Source organism: Terrapene carolina, unplaced genomic scaffold (genome assembly GCF_002925995.2).
Source record: "Terrapene carolina triunguis isolate 2854851 unplaced genomic scaffold, T_m_triunguis-2.0 Scaffold103, whole genome shotgun sequence".
Taxonomy (NCBI): Eukaryota; Metazoa; Chordata; order Testudines; family Emydidae; genus Terrapene; species Terrapene triunguis.
Window position 1 is genome coordinate 5,203,154 of NW_020664454.1, and position 13,027 is coordinate 5,216,180.

General features: G+C 44.8%; 1 protein-coding gene across 1 annotated transcript in view; it reads left to right on the top strand.

Moving 5' to 3' along the window:
* Positions 1 to 326: 326 nt before the first annotated feature.
* The window catches only part of LOC112112197 (tetratricopeptide repeat protein 39A), a 72,593-nt gene continuing 59,892 nt past the window's right edge, over positions 327 to 13,027 (top strand). Inside the window, exon 1 of the mRNA XM_026651809.2 lies at positions 327 to 453. Within this exon, the coding sequence (XP_026507594.1) occupies positions 404 to 453 (50 nt within the window). The 5' untranslated portion in view covers positions 327 to 403. The remainder of the gene's footprint in view (positions 454 to 13,027) is intronic.

Genomic DNA, 13,027 nt, shown 5'->3' on the forward strand with positions numbered 1-13,027 from the left:
CCGCCCTGTGCACCATTGTGCTGTTACCGTCAGCGGGGCTCCCCCTTCACCATTCCCTGCCGCCGGGAACAGCCGGGTCGGCGCTCTGCCCTGGCGGGGTTCCCCGGGGCCAGCCCGGCGGGGTTTCTGCGGCCCGGGGGCAAACGAGTGAGTGCCCCTTCCCGGGAGCTCTCCGGGCACGCGGGAGCCGGGAATCCGGGCCCTGTTAAGACCCAGCGATGCGAACTGCCGCAGCTGGGAGCAGAGCAGCCGCTAACCTGTAGGCGCCAGCGGCCCTGCCCAGGGGAGAGCCCGACCTGTGGCCGCCGCCTGCTTTGGCTGGGTCCCACCATGAGACGGCTGCTGCATCGGCCCGAGCCTTGCCCCAGCCAGGAGCACAGCTGGATCCCCTCCCGCTGCGTTCATGGACGTCCGAGCCGCCCGGAGAGCCGGCAGCGGGAAAAGCGAGCCCAGGTCTGCGCCGTGGCAGGGACCCGCTGCCCTGGGGGGCCGGGGGCGCGCGGCTGGGCTGGGGGAGCTCGAGAGGCTGGGCCCAGGGGCCTGGCCACAGGTGTCACCTGCAGTCGTCGCGTTGTGTCTGAGAAGGCAAAGCTAGTAGTGGGGGGGCGGACATCTTGCTGGGATTACTTGTGGCACCTTAGAGACTAACAAATTTATCTGAGCATAAGCTTTCGTGGGCTACAGCCCACTTCTTCGGATGCATATAGAATGGAACATATATATATATATATACACACACATATAGAGAGAGCATGAACAGGTGGGAGTTGTCTTACCAACTCTGAGAGGCCAATTAACTAAGAGAACAAAAGTTGTTTTTTTTTTTAAGTGATAATCAAGATAGCCCAGTACAGACAGTCTGATAAGAAGTGTGAGAATACTTACAAGGGGAGATAGATTCAATGTTTATATATGTGTGTGTGTATGTGTATATATATATGTGTGTGTGTGTTTGTGTGTGTATGTATGTATATATGTGTGTATCTCCTCAATATATGTTCCATTCTATATGCATCCGAAGAAGTGGGTTGTAGCCCACGAAAGCTTATGCTCTAATAAATTTGTTAGTCTCTAAGGTGCCACAAGTACTCCTGTTCTTTTTGCGGATACAGACTAACACGGCTGCTACTCTGAAACTTGCTGGGATTGTTCTTGCAGCTTGTGTGCAATAGGTAGCCCATACCTTCACCCCCAATCCATGGAAACTCCCAGTGCTGCCTCTGGGGAGAAAGAGACTATGTCGTCCCAAACTTTTTAAAGAGTTTTCCGTCCTGATTTTGAAAACCATTGTAATGACATTGTCGCTTGATGGCACCTGCTAGCCATTCCAGTTTTCTCAGGCACTCCTTTGTAAAGGAAACCTGTGCCATAGAGTCACTTAATTTTGAAGGTAGGTTATGGTATCTTAATGTCAGGTGAAATGGAGACTGTGTGTTTGCTGGATAAACAATCCTTGTTTATACCCAATTGGTGTTGTATTCTTCTATTTTGACATATAGTTCCTGCTTCCTCAAAGAAGACAGATTTGAGATTTGTTTTCTGCTCTTGAGCTGGCCTGAGATGCCATCCGTTTAAATAATAATAAAAACTCCATGAGATGAGGAGTCCCTGTTTTGGGCTAACAAGGAAATCAAGCTCATGTGATCTTTCAGTTGTTTTAACTCAGTTTATGAACTCTGATGCCTTCATAAAACTGATTAACTTCTAGTTTGTGTGTGTGTGTGGGGGGGGTACTTTGGTTAACAAGTGAATCTGTGTTTAAATAATTAGCTAGGATCTGGAATCTTATGTGTTCCAGTCTAAAAAATAGCATATCTTATTTACCTCTGAGAATAGACTCCCCACCGAATATGAAGATTCTTGAAATAAACAGTTTGTTATACAATCAGAGTCAATGTAACAAACTTAAAGCTATTGTCCTTCAGCAGACAAGGAAGACATTTACTGATAAAAGATCAGTCTGGGGTACATTATAAAACATCAGATTCTAGGCTATTAAGTGGTTTCAAAGTGCATCTACAGAGTTGTCTATTTTTTACCTCTTTCCACACATGAGTAACTTGCACTGGGCTTAGTGGGATTTATATGTGCAAACTGAGGAGAGAATAACTTCAATACAAGATTTAAATTGATCTAGAAAAACCATGACAGAAAGTGTTTCCTGGGTTTTAGAGCATACGTCTTAAGGGCTCTCAATCTGCCACGGAACTTCCATTAATGTTGGTTAGAGTTGCTGGCGAGGACCAAGGGAAGTGGTATGTGGCACTTAGAGCAGTGAAGCGACTGAGTGATTAGCAAATTTACACTTCCTATAGAACCATTGTGAGGAGCTAAAAACGCCGAATGTTTTAATGTGTTTATAACAGCCTTGCACAATTCTACTGGCAGATTCTCCTTGGACAAGAATTTTTCTAACAGGCTACTAAAATGTCGGGGGGAGGGGAGGTTGTTTTTTTTCATCCTTAAGGGTAGATGAGTAGATTTTATGCCTGGGCGAATACATTTTCATGATGGTATTTTGCAAGGCTGTTACATAATGAAGATTGATTAATGTGATAGTGGCTTAGTGTGGTTGTGACCACATTACACAGGCATTTGTTGGAGAGTAAGTTTTGGGCACAAGAAGGAATGTTTATTCAGAAGCATCGGGTAATTTTGTTTAAATTTTGGGAGACAAGGAAGGATGTGCCAGAAATCACACTGACTCAGCTGCTGATGCTTTCAGTACATCCAGTATACTCAATTCTTGTTTCCTTCCTGTAGCTACTGGACCTAACTTTCATACTCTGACCTAACATATTTTGCAAGGTACTTTTAAGTACCCTGGATATTTGGATTTTCATACTGTAAGTCACTGAAAATTACATAATGTATTATGTCTCCGTTGAGGGCAACTGCACATTTATTCACCCTTTGCGGTCTAGCAAGGACACCCAATTTTAGTTTTTTTTTTTTGCTCCCCACCTGATACCAGTAGCATGCCAGCAAGAGAAAGATGAAAGGAAGTTCAGGTCCTCTGCTTAGCAGGGAAAGGGGGCTAATTAGTAATAACAGACAACATAAGAAGGCTGAGGTGTTTAATGCCTATTTTGCTTCAATTTTCACTGAAAAGGATAATTGTGAGCAGATACTTAACACAATTAATATTAACAACAAGGGGGGAGACACAGAAGCCCACAAAGGGAAAGAACAGGTTAAAGAATATTTAGTTGTTAGATGTATTCAAGTCAGCAGGGCCTGATGAATTTCATCTTAGGGTACTTTAGGAACTAGCTGAAGCAATCTCAGAAACATTAGCTATTATCTTTGAGAACTCATGGAGCACAGGTAAGGTCCCAGAGGATTGCAGAAGTCCAAACATAGTACCTGCCTTTAAAAAGGGGAACAAAAAGGACCTGGGGAACTGTAGACCAGTCAGCCTAACTTTGATACCTGGAAAGATTCTGTAACAAATTATTAAACTGTCAAATTGTAAGTGCCTAAAGGATAATCGGGTTATAAGTAGGGCCCTACCAAATTCACGGTCCATTTTGGTCAATTTCACAGTCATAAGATTAAAAAAATTGTAAATGTAATGATTTCAGTTATTTAAATCTGAAACTTCACAGTGTTATAATTGTAGGGGTCCTGACCCAAAAAGGAGTTGTGAGGGGGGTGCGGTACTGCTACTCTTACTTATGTGCTGCTGCTGGTGGCGGCGCTGCCTTCAGAGCTGGACAGCTGGAGAATGGCGGCTGCTGGCTGGGATCCCAGCTCTGAAGGCAGAGCGGCTGCCAGCAGGAGTGCAGAAGTAAGGATGTCATGGTATAGTATTGCCACCCTTACTTGTGCGCTGCTGCCTGCAGAGCTGGGCCCTCAGTCAGCAGCCGCCACTCTCCAGCTGCCTAGCTTTGAAGGCAGCAGTGCAAAAGTAAGGGTGGCATAGTATGGTATTACCAACCTTACTTCTGTGCTTCTGCTGGTGGGGTGCCGCCTTCAGTGCTGGGCGCCTGACCAACAGCCGCTGTTCTCTGACCATCCAGTTCTGAAGGCAGGGCAGAAGTAAGGGCGGCAATATCACGACCCCCTAAAATAACCTTGCGACCTCCCCTGCAACTCTTTTGGGTCAGGACCCCCAATTTGAGAAATGCTGGTCTCCCCATGAAATCTGTATAGTTTAGGGTAAAAGCACCCAAAAGACCAGATTTCACCGGTGGGGAGATCAGACTTCAGAGTCTGTGATGCATTTTTCATTGCTTTGAATTTGGTAGGATCCTAGTTATAAGGAATTGCCAGCATGGATTTCTTAAGAACAAACTGTACCAAACCAACCTAACTTCCTCCTTTGACAGCGTTACTGGCCTTGGGGATAGAAAGGAAACTGTAGATGTGCTAAATCTAGATTTTTTTAATAAGGCTTTTGACACAGCCTACATGACATTCTCATAAGCACACTAGGGAAATGTGGTCTAGATTCAATTACCATAAGGTGGGTGTACAACTAGTTGAAAATCCATACTCAACGGGTAGTTATCAATGGTTCACTGTCAAAGCATCTAGGGAGGTCCCGCAGAGGTCTGTTCAGGGTCTGATACTACTCAATATTTTCATTAATGACTTGGATAATGGAGTGGAGAGTATGCTTATACATTTTCAGATGACACAAAGATGGGAAGGGTTGAAAGCACTTTGAAAGAACAGGATTAGAATTCAAAACAAACTTGACGAATTGGAGAATTGACAAATTTCAACAAAATGAAATTCAAAAAAGGCAAGTGCAAAGTACTACACGTAGGAAGCAAAAATCAAACGCACCACTACAAAATGGAGACTAATTGGCTAGAGGGTAGTATTCTGAAAAGGATCTAGAGATTGTAGTAGATCACAAATTGAATGAGTCAACACAGTGATGCAATTGTGAGAAAGGTTTATGTCATTCTGGGGTGTATTACACAGGTAGTAGATGTGCCGTCTTACTCAGCACTGGTGGGGCCTTAGCTGGAGTAGTGTTCTGGGTGCCACATTTTAGGAAAGATGTGGACAAACTGGAGTGAGTCCAGAGGAGAGCAACAAAAAAGATAAAAGATTTAGAAAACCTGACCTGTGAGGAAAGGTTAAAAACGGGGCATGTTTAATCTTGAGTAAAAGACTGAAGAGTAGCCTGATAAGTTTTCAAATATGTTAAGGGTTGTTATAAAGAGTAAATGGTTTACAATGAATAATTTACCCAACATATGTAGCTTCTTCCTCATCACAGAATATCCATGAGCAGATTGTAGTTTTCTGGAATGACAAATAACAATGCTTGGAGTGGATTTTTTTTTCTGTGCATTGATCTTCAACAGTTTGCTGCAAGTGTCTGATAACTGAGCTTTTGCTATCTTGTGATTGGTCAGATAATTCACATGGTATTTTCTTTTCCTTGACTGGATGAGCATGCAAGCATTTTTAATGGGAATAGTCACCCAGGTAACTTGGCAGTTAGCATTCTGCGAACATTCATGCCAATAAAATCTCAATTGTTCAAATGTTCACAAAAAGGGAACACAGATGTGGCATGAGTATTGCTGAAGCAAAGCTATTTGAAAGAAAAAGTAATAAATTCACTTACTTTTAAGTGCTTGTCCAGATGTGTCAAACAGAATGTCAATAAGTCAGTGGGAGAGCCCAAGTCTCAGGGCTCACAAAGCAGTGTCCTATTCACTGAATCACAATGCTACATCTCACTGTTTTATTTATCCAGAAGTCCCATGGACAGCTAGGCCAGAAACCTGGGAAGAATCATTTAGCAGAGTGCTATAATACTGCTTTAGGGTGACCAGATGTCCCAATATTTGGGCCTTTTTCTTATATAGGCTCCTATTACCCCTCCACCCCCTGCCCTGATTTTTCACAATTGCTGTCTGGTCACCCTATACTGCTTAGATCTTGTGGTTGTTGTAAATGGATGTGGTAAATTTTAGAATAGTATGTATCTCATAGAACAGAGGTTCTCAATCTTTTTCTTTGAGGCCCCCCCCAACATGCTATTAAAAACTTCAGGGCCCATCTGTGCCACAACAACTGGTTTTCTGTATCTAAACGCCAGGGCCGGCGTTAGGGGGTAGCAAGCAGGGCAATTGCCGGGGGCCCCACGCCACGGGCTCTTGCGAAGCTATATTGCTCAGGCTTCAGTTTGAGCCCCAGGTGACGGGGCTCAGGGCCCTGGGCTTCAGCCCCATGCGGTGGGGCTTTGCCTTTCTACCCTGGGCCCCAGTGAGTCTAATGCTAGCCCTGCTTGGCGGCCCACCTGCTCATGGCCTCTCAGGGCGCCCCGGAGCCCTGGTTGAGAACCACTGTCATAGAACAGCTGGCAAAAGGTTCAAATAGATTATTATACAAGTGCTGACCAAGCTCTTCTAAATCCAAGAAGAACTTTATCACATGTGTGTCTTCAGTAGAGAAGAGGTGAGAAACATGGCTATCAAATCCTTTCATGTTGCCATATTATTTCTTATTATAATGTATTATATTATCATAGCCCCTAGCAGCTCTTGTCATGGACCAAGATGCCATTATGCTGGTGCTGTACAAAACACAGAACAAAAAGATGTATGAAATATGGGGCATTGCCAGCTTTCTACATAGAACCAGAAGGGATATTGCTGTCCTGTGGATGTACTAAATGGTCTCCAGATGTTGGTAGGAACCGGATATGTCAAAAACGATTTTGTTTTATATGCATATTCATTCTTGAATTATTTATAAGCTTCTAAATTGTCTGAAAAAGGAAAGACTAACTTTTTTTAAACTGTTGTGGAGGCTGATTGTTAATTCTCTCTTCTTTTGGTGGTCACGAGATGGCTGTTCATATTAGGTTATTTCTGATCTGACTCCACTTTCGGAGTGTTTGTAAAATAGAGAAGAAACTCTGCCCAAGTGATTGAAAATCATTATGCATTTAGGAAAGAAAAATCTAGTCTCTGATTCATACTGTGTTTATGGCACTACAGTATTACTCAAAGCAGTGAGCCATTTAAAGAAAATCTTTAAATGGAAGAGATGTGCCCTGATATTCCCTATATATTGTCTGTGATTGCCCAGAGTTATTGTGCTAGAGGACAGTATTATTGGCAGTGACGGCCATATATATATGGCCGTATTTCTGAAAATTATGTGGTAGAGAGAGATCCATAGTATCACTGATCGCACATACAGTCTTTAGTGGCTTGGGCATCAAAACAAAAAGCAACAGACCTGTTTTGCAGTGGAGATGTTGCAATCTACTCATTTTTGCTCCATGTCAGTACTAAAATTCTTAAAGGAAACCTGCATCCTTTGGTGGGGTTCACTTTGCTTTAGCGAGAAGCATTTCTCACCATCGATGAACTGTGAAATACAATTGGAAATAAGTGTTCTTTTTAAATTGCATTGGTCATTTCTGAGCCTCCTACTAGCTGTGGCCTACTGCTGAATCTCTACAGCAGCAGGAGAAACCAAGATTGCAACAGTATGATGTTCAGGGCTCAGTAATCAAGTAAGTAGGGCACTTTCTGGCAGCACTAGTGAAGGGAATTTATCAAGCATATTAACTGCTGAGGAAATCAGGCTAAGAGCTAATTCTTTTTCTCCAAACAATGGTAAGACGTGTGCTAGCTCAAGCTAGTCCATTCTCCCAGTACACAGCAGAGTTACCTGCCACTTTTAATTGTGCTTAACTTACACAGTATAGACATTCTCCGGGACAATTGAAACTACATGTGCTACATTAACATAGGTGAAACTTAGTTTAAGGAGAAGAAAGGCCCTAAACAATATGCAGATCAACACATTTAAAACCAGAACCAAACAGTTGGTAGCGGAAGCCATGTTTTAACTACTCTTCAAAATAAACTCTCCCATCGACACAGCACAGTCTACACTGGGGGTTAGGTTAGTATAACTGTCACTCAGGGGTGTGGATTTTTCACGTCTGTGACATACTGATGTAAGTTTGTAGTGTAGACCTGGCCTAAATTTATGTAACAAAGGGAGGTTGAAGCTGTATTGTCTGGTGCTGGAGGCAACTGTGACGAGATTGTTCTGATGGGTTTCCCACTTGTGAATAATTGATCGCTACTCTGAGTCTTTTGCCTTAATAAATATTTGTTAGACTCTCTGCTGAGTAAATGAACCTCAGTCCAACAGTGTGGAGAGGCTGCAGTCAGGATTAGGGCCCCCTTGTGCTGGTGCCCTACAGAGGAAGAGAGGGTTCCTCCCAAAGCGCTATTGATAGGATTAGTGTTAGGGTATAAATTCATTGTCATCTTATTCAGGATTTCCTAGCCCAAATATCCAGCCCAACCAACTGGGTTGTGTACTAGGGGGTTTCTTTGGGTGTAAGTAATCCCTCTCCCAGCGCTATGCTCTGCCATTGGTGTGTATGCCTTGCACTGTGTGAGCAAATGGCCAAGACCGCTGTTTAACATCTTACTCAGAAGATTTCATCTCCAGTAACTTAGTGCCCCCCAGCAACATCCCAGGGCATTGATTCAATACTGACTTGGAGAGAGGAGCACCACCTACTGAAACACCAATATTCCCTTGGGGGTGGGGGTGGGGGGGTGAGTCTCCCATCCAAGTGCCAACCTAACCCAACCTTGCTTAGTTTGAGATCAGACTAGATCAGGAGCTGCAGAATCTCTGGGTAAACCTCATCTGACTATCTGTCTTGTAATACATTTTCCCCAGTTAAGCAATTCAGGCCTCAAACCTAAATAGACTTCTCTGAATACTGTGGATTTATAGTGAAGCTTGATGCAGCTGTCTAAAATGTAAGGCACTTACCCCTACGTATATAAGGGCTGAAATGATGGAGAGAGTATTTGTATATGTTAGTATCTAAACTAATTTAACCTGTTTTTATTTAATTGTTTCAATACTTCGGCATGTTTTGGAGGTAATATTGAAGGGACCACTGTAAAGAATGGGAGACCCAAATTAGACCTACCCTTTTGTGTGCTTGCAGAGGTGTAATAATTCTTGGGGTTAAATCCTGGCCCTGTTGAAATCATAGAATCAGTGGGGTGAGGATTTCCCCTTCTGTGTTTAATTTTTCAAAATACAAGCATCAAGACTTTTTTTCTTGGGAGGGGAGAGGGGAGTAAGAGGGGAGAGAAAACCAATGCCCCAGGATGCAATAACAAATAAGTATGTGTGCAGCATAGCACTCAGTAGCAACCTTACAATAATGAATGAGTCTGTACCATACACACAATGGAATGAAAAAATCTGTAAAGAAACAGATTTCAATTTCCCTTTTCCAAAAGAGAATAATTTTTAATCATGAAAAGTACCTTGATTCTGTGTTTGTTTTACCATTTAAAAAAATATATCGGAAGACTAATAATTAAACAATGTTCAATGTTGCACCTGTGGACAGTACTGCCTTAGACACTCAGAGGTTGATATTTAAGCAAAAAGAGCCCAATCAGGCCACGTGCTGAGCACTTCTGCAGAGGTGCTGAATATTCTCAGGTCCCACTGAAGTCAATGGGAATAGAGGGTGCTCAGTGCATCACAGGGTACGTTGTAATTGTTTTTATAAAGCACACCTGCAAAGGTCCCCAAGCCAGAGTATGATGATTTCATGAATAAGTAATAAAAACCACAAATGAAAACAATATAATTGTCCTTCTAAAACCTGCAAACAAATAGAGCAAACTAGAAAGGGGATTCTAGGAAAGATGGACAGGAGGAGGTCCTAAATATGGAGGTATTGGTGGTTTTAACTAAAACAAAACCAACCTTAAAATAATAATAATAAAAAAAAAGGTCGGTTGCGATAGCTGTCTAGAGAGCAAATTGCACCCTCTAGGGGCTAGCTCAGCAAAGGTACTGCTGGCTGTGGTAGTGGAATTCATAAAAGGCAGGTGGTTTTAAAGCACAGATACTTGCCAAGCCAAGGCTTGAAGAAGAAACAGCAAGAGCCTTCACCATACAAGACCAGCGAAGTCAACTTAAAATCAGTTGGAAACTTTATAGGTAGCCAGTTAAAAGGATGCATAATCTTGTCCCAGCTCAAACCAGTGAGCAAAGATGCCACTTCATTCTAAATAAGCGGCATATAATAGCTAACCTCTGCAAGGAGGAATTAAAATAATTGTGCCACCCTCTTGACACAGCTTTCCGTATGATGGCAAATGTACCAAGAATTTTAACCAGGCACACTAGCTATTATGTAATAATTCACACCTACTTTGTTGCCACAGCACCTAGGCATGAATTATTACACATTAACTAAAGCCCTCAAGTATTCTCTTGAAATTTTCTCTGATATGTCTGTGTATAATTAGTGTGTGTATATGGATACACACACATTTTAATATAATAAAGTATAGCATTTGTACATATATAAAACAAATGAAGAAAAATAAGTGTGTTTTACATCAATAACTTTCCTCCATACAAATGTGGTGTTAGTAGAAGAGAGAGAAACTAGAAAAGAGAGAACCATTAGCTGAGAGGGGGTGATTTTTTTCCTATTTTCTACTTATATTCTACATAAATCTGTATTCACTTTAGGTCTGAGTAGAAACCTAAGCAGTGGTTCTCAACCTTTCCAGACTACTGTACCCCTTTCAGGAGTTGGATTTGTCTTGTGTAACAAGTTTCACCTCACTTAAAAACTACTTGCTTACAAAATCAGACATAAAAATACAGAAGTGTCACAGAACACTATTACTGAAAAATTGCTGACTTTCTCATTTTGTCTGTATGAAATTTTAGTTTGTACTGACTTTGCTAGTACTTTTTTGTAACCTGTTGTAAACCTAGGCAAATATCAAGATGAGTTGATGTACTCCCTGGAAGACCTCTGTGTACCCCAGGGGTACATCATGTGCCCCTGGTTAAGAACCACTGACCTAAAGCGTGAGAGTGTTCATGTTGTCTTAAATGTTAGCAGCTCTCCCTAGTTGCTAGTATCTTTTCTGAGACTCCTGCACGTGGTTACCCAAAAAGGGTCTTTTCAGACTGCAATTTCTCCTTTCGGTGTCATGTCTAGGATAGCAGAAAAAATCCTGGCACATAGCCCCATGCACCAAACACTAGATGGAAGAAACTGGTACTCTTGTATCTATTTTTAAGCTTTAAAGCTTCAATCAGTGGTCGATTTGTTATTTGTATTACAAATAGTGTCTACGGTGTGCTAGATGTTGTCCATATGTAGACAGGAGGGCCCAATTCCTGTCCTGGAGAGCTTATAAGTAAGGCTACGATTATGTCACGGAGGTCGCGGAATTCACGGAATCTGTGACTTCCAGCGACCTCCATGACATTGAGGACCCCCACAGCGGACCAGCCACCCTGTAGTGTGAAAAAACGCTATCTGACTGAATTTGCTAAGTAGGGTGTACTGAGCATGCTCAGTAACATCTGCTGAAGCCAGCAGCGGGGGACCCCTGCAGCAGCCCAGCCTCCTCGGGCCATGGGGACCTCCTGCAGCTGCCCAGCCGCTGCAGGTGGTGGGACCTCCCACAACTGACCGGCCATCGGCACCGGTGGGGATCCCTGAGCTCTCCAGCCACCACCACTGGCAGGGCCCCCCACTGCAGCTGCTCAGCCTCTGCGAGCAGCCGGTACCCCCACTACCTGCAGCTCCCAGCCACTTCCGATGGCAACAGAGGGACCCTGGAGCTGCTCAGTGGAAGCCCCCCCCAGCTCCTCAATCGGCACGGGCACCCCTGCAACTGACTGGCTGTCGCCGCCAGCAGGAACCCTGACCTGCCCAGCCGTCGGCAACAGCAGCAGAAGGACCCAGGACCCTGGGGCTGCTCAGTGGCAGGAGGGCCCCCTGCAGCCCCCCAGCCAGCTGCTGCCACTGGCAGGGTCCCCCCCCCCCTAGCAACTGCTCAGCCTCTGTGAGCAGCCACCGCCCCAGCTGCCTCCAACAGCAGCAGAGGGACCCCAGAGCTGATCAGCAGCTGCTGGAAGGGCTCCCTACAGCTACCCAACTGCCGGCAGAGGTGGCGGGGGGACAGCCCCAGCTCCAGCCCCACTGGGCAATGGGGACCCTGCAGCTCCCAGCTGCTGCAGGTGGGGGGAGGGGACAGGGTGCTGGACCCTCCTCCCTCCCCATTTTGTCAGGGATGTTTTTAGTAAAAGTCAGGGACTTTTACTAAAAATATCCCTGACAAAATCGTAGCTTTACTTATCATCTAAGACAAACACCAGGCACAGGCTGGGTGAGAGGGCTAAAACATAAAATCAAAACATTAAGCTGCCCCTCTGTCCACTATTACTAGTGTCTAATGGGACATCAGCTTCACAGCTGCTTGTTTAATGTTTGTTACAGTAGGGCCTCAGGGCCAACCAGGGAGTGGGCCCCATTGTGCTTGGCACTGCCCAGGCACAGAACAGCACAGTCCCTACCCTGAAGAGCAGCGATGTAAATAGACAAGACAGACGCACAGTGTAGGAAGGGGGTAGAACACACACAAGCAGTGTGACAAATAGGAGGCCAGCAAACGCCATGTTAGGTCCACAAAGCTAAATGGGAAGGGAGGGGGACATGGCAGGAGAGAAGAGGGTAAGAGGGCAGGGGTGCCGGAACAGGGGAACCAGGGGGCCATGGCCCCCTCACTTTTAGCCCTCCCACTTTTTACTGGCTGTAGGGGCGAATGTCGGGGAGGAGGGGTCCTAGGGGAAGAGGTGGGGTGGGGCCATGGTTCAGGCACCAGTGTTCCTCCCCCACACACACACTGTTAGGAAGCTTCCGCCACCCCTGGAAGAGGGACAGATGTGGCATGAAGCTGAGGTGAACAGACGGTGAAGGAGTGGGAGGGTTGGAGCAAACAGCCACTCTAGGGTTACCATACGTCCTCTTATTCCCGGACATGTCCGGCTTTTCGGCACTCAAACCCCCATCCGGGGGGAATTGCCAAAAAGCCGAACGTGTCCGGGAAAATGGCGGCTCTGCTCCTCCCCTGACTCTTCGGCTCTGTTTAAGAGCCGAGCTGCCCGAGCGCTATGGGCTTCAGGCAGCCCCCTTGCCTCCGGACCCCAGCCGCCAGGCGGGCACTTCCCCGCC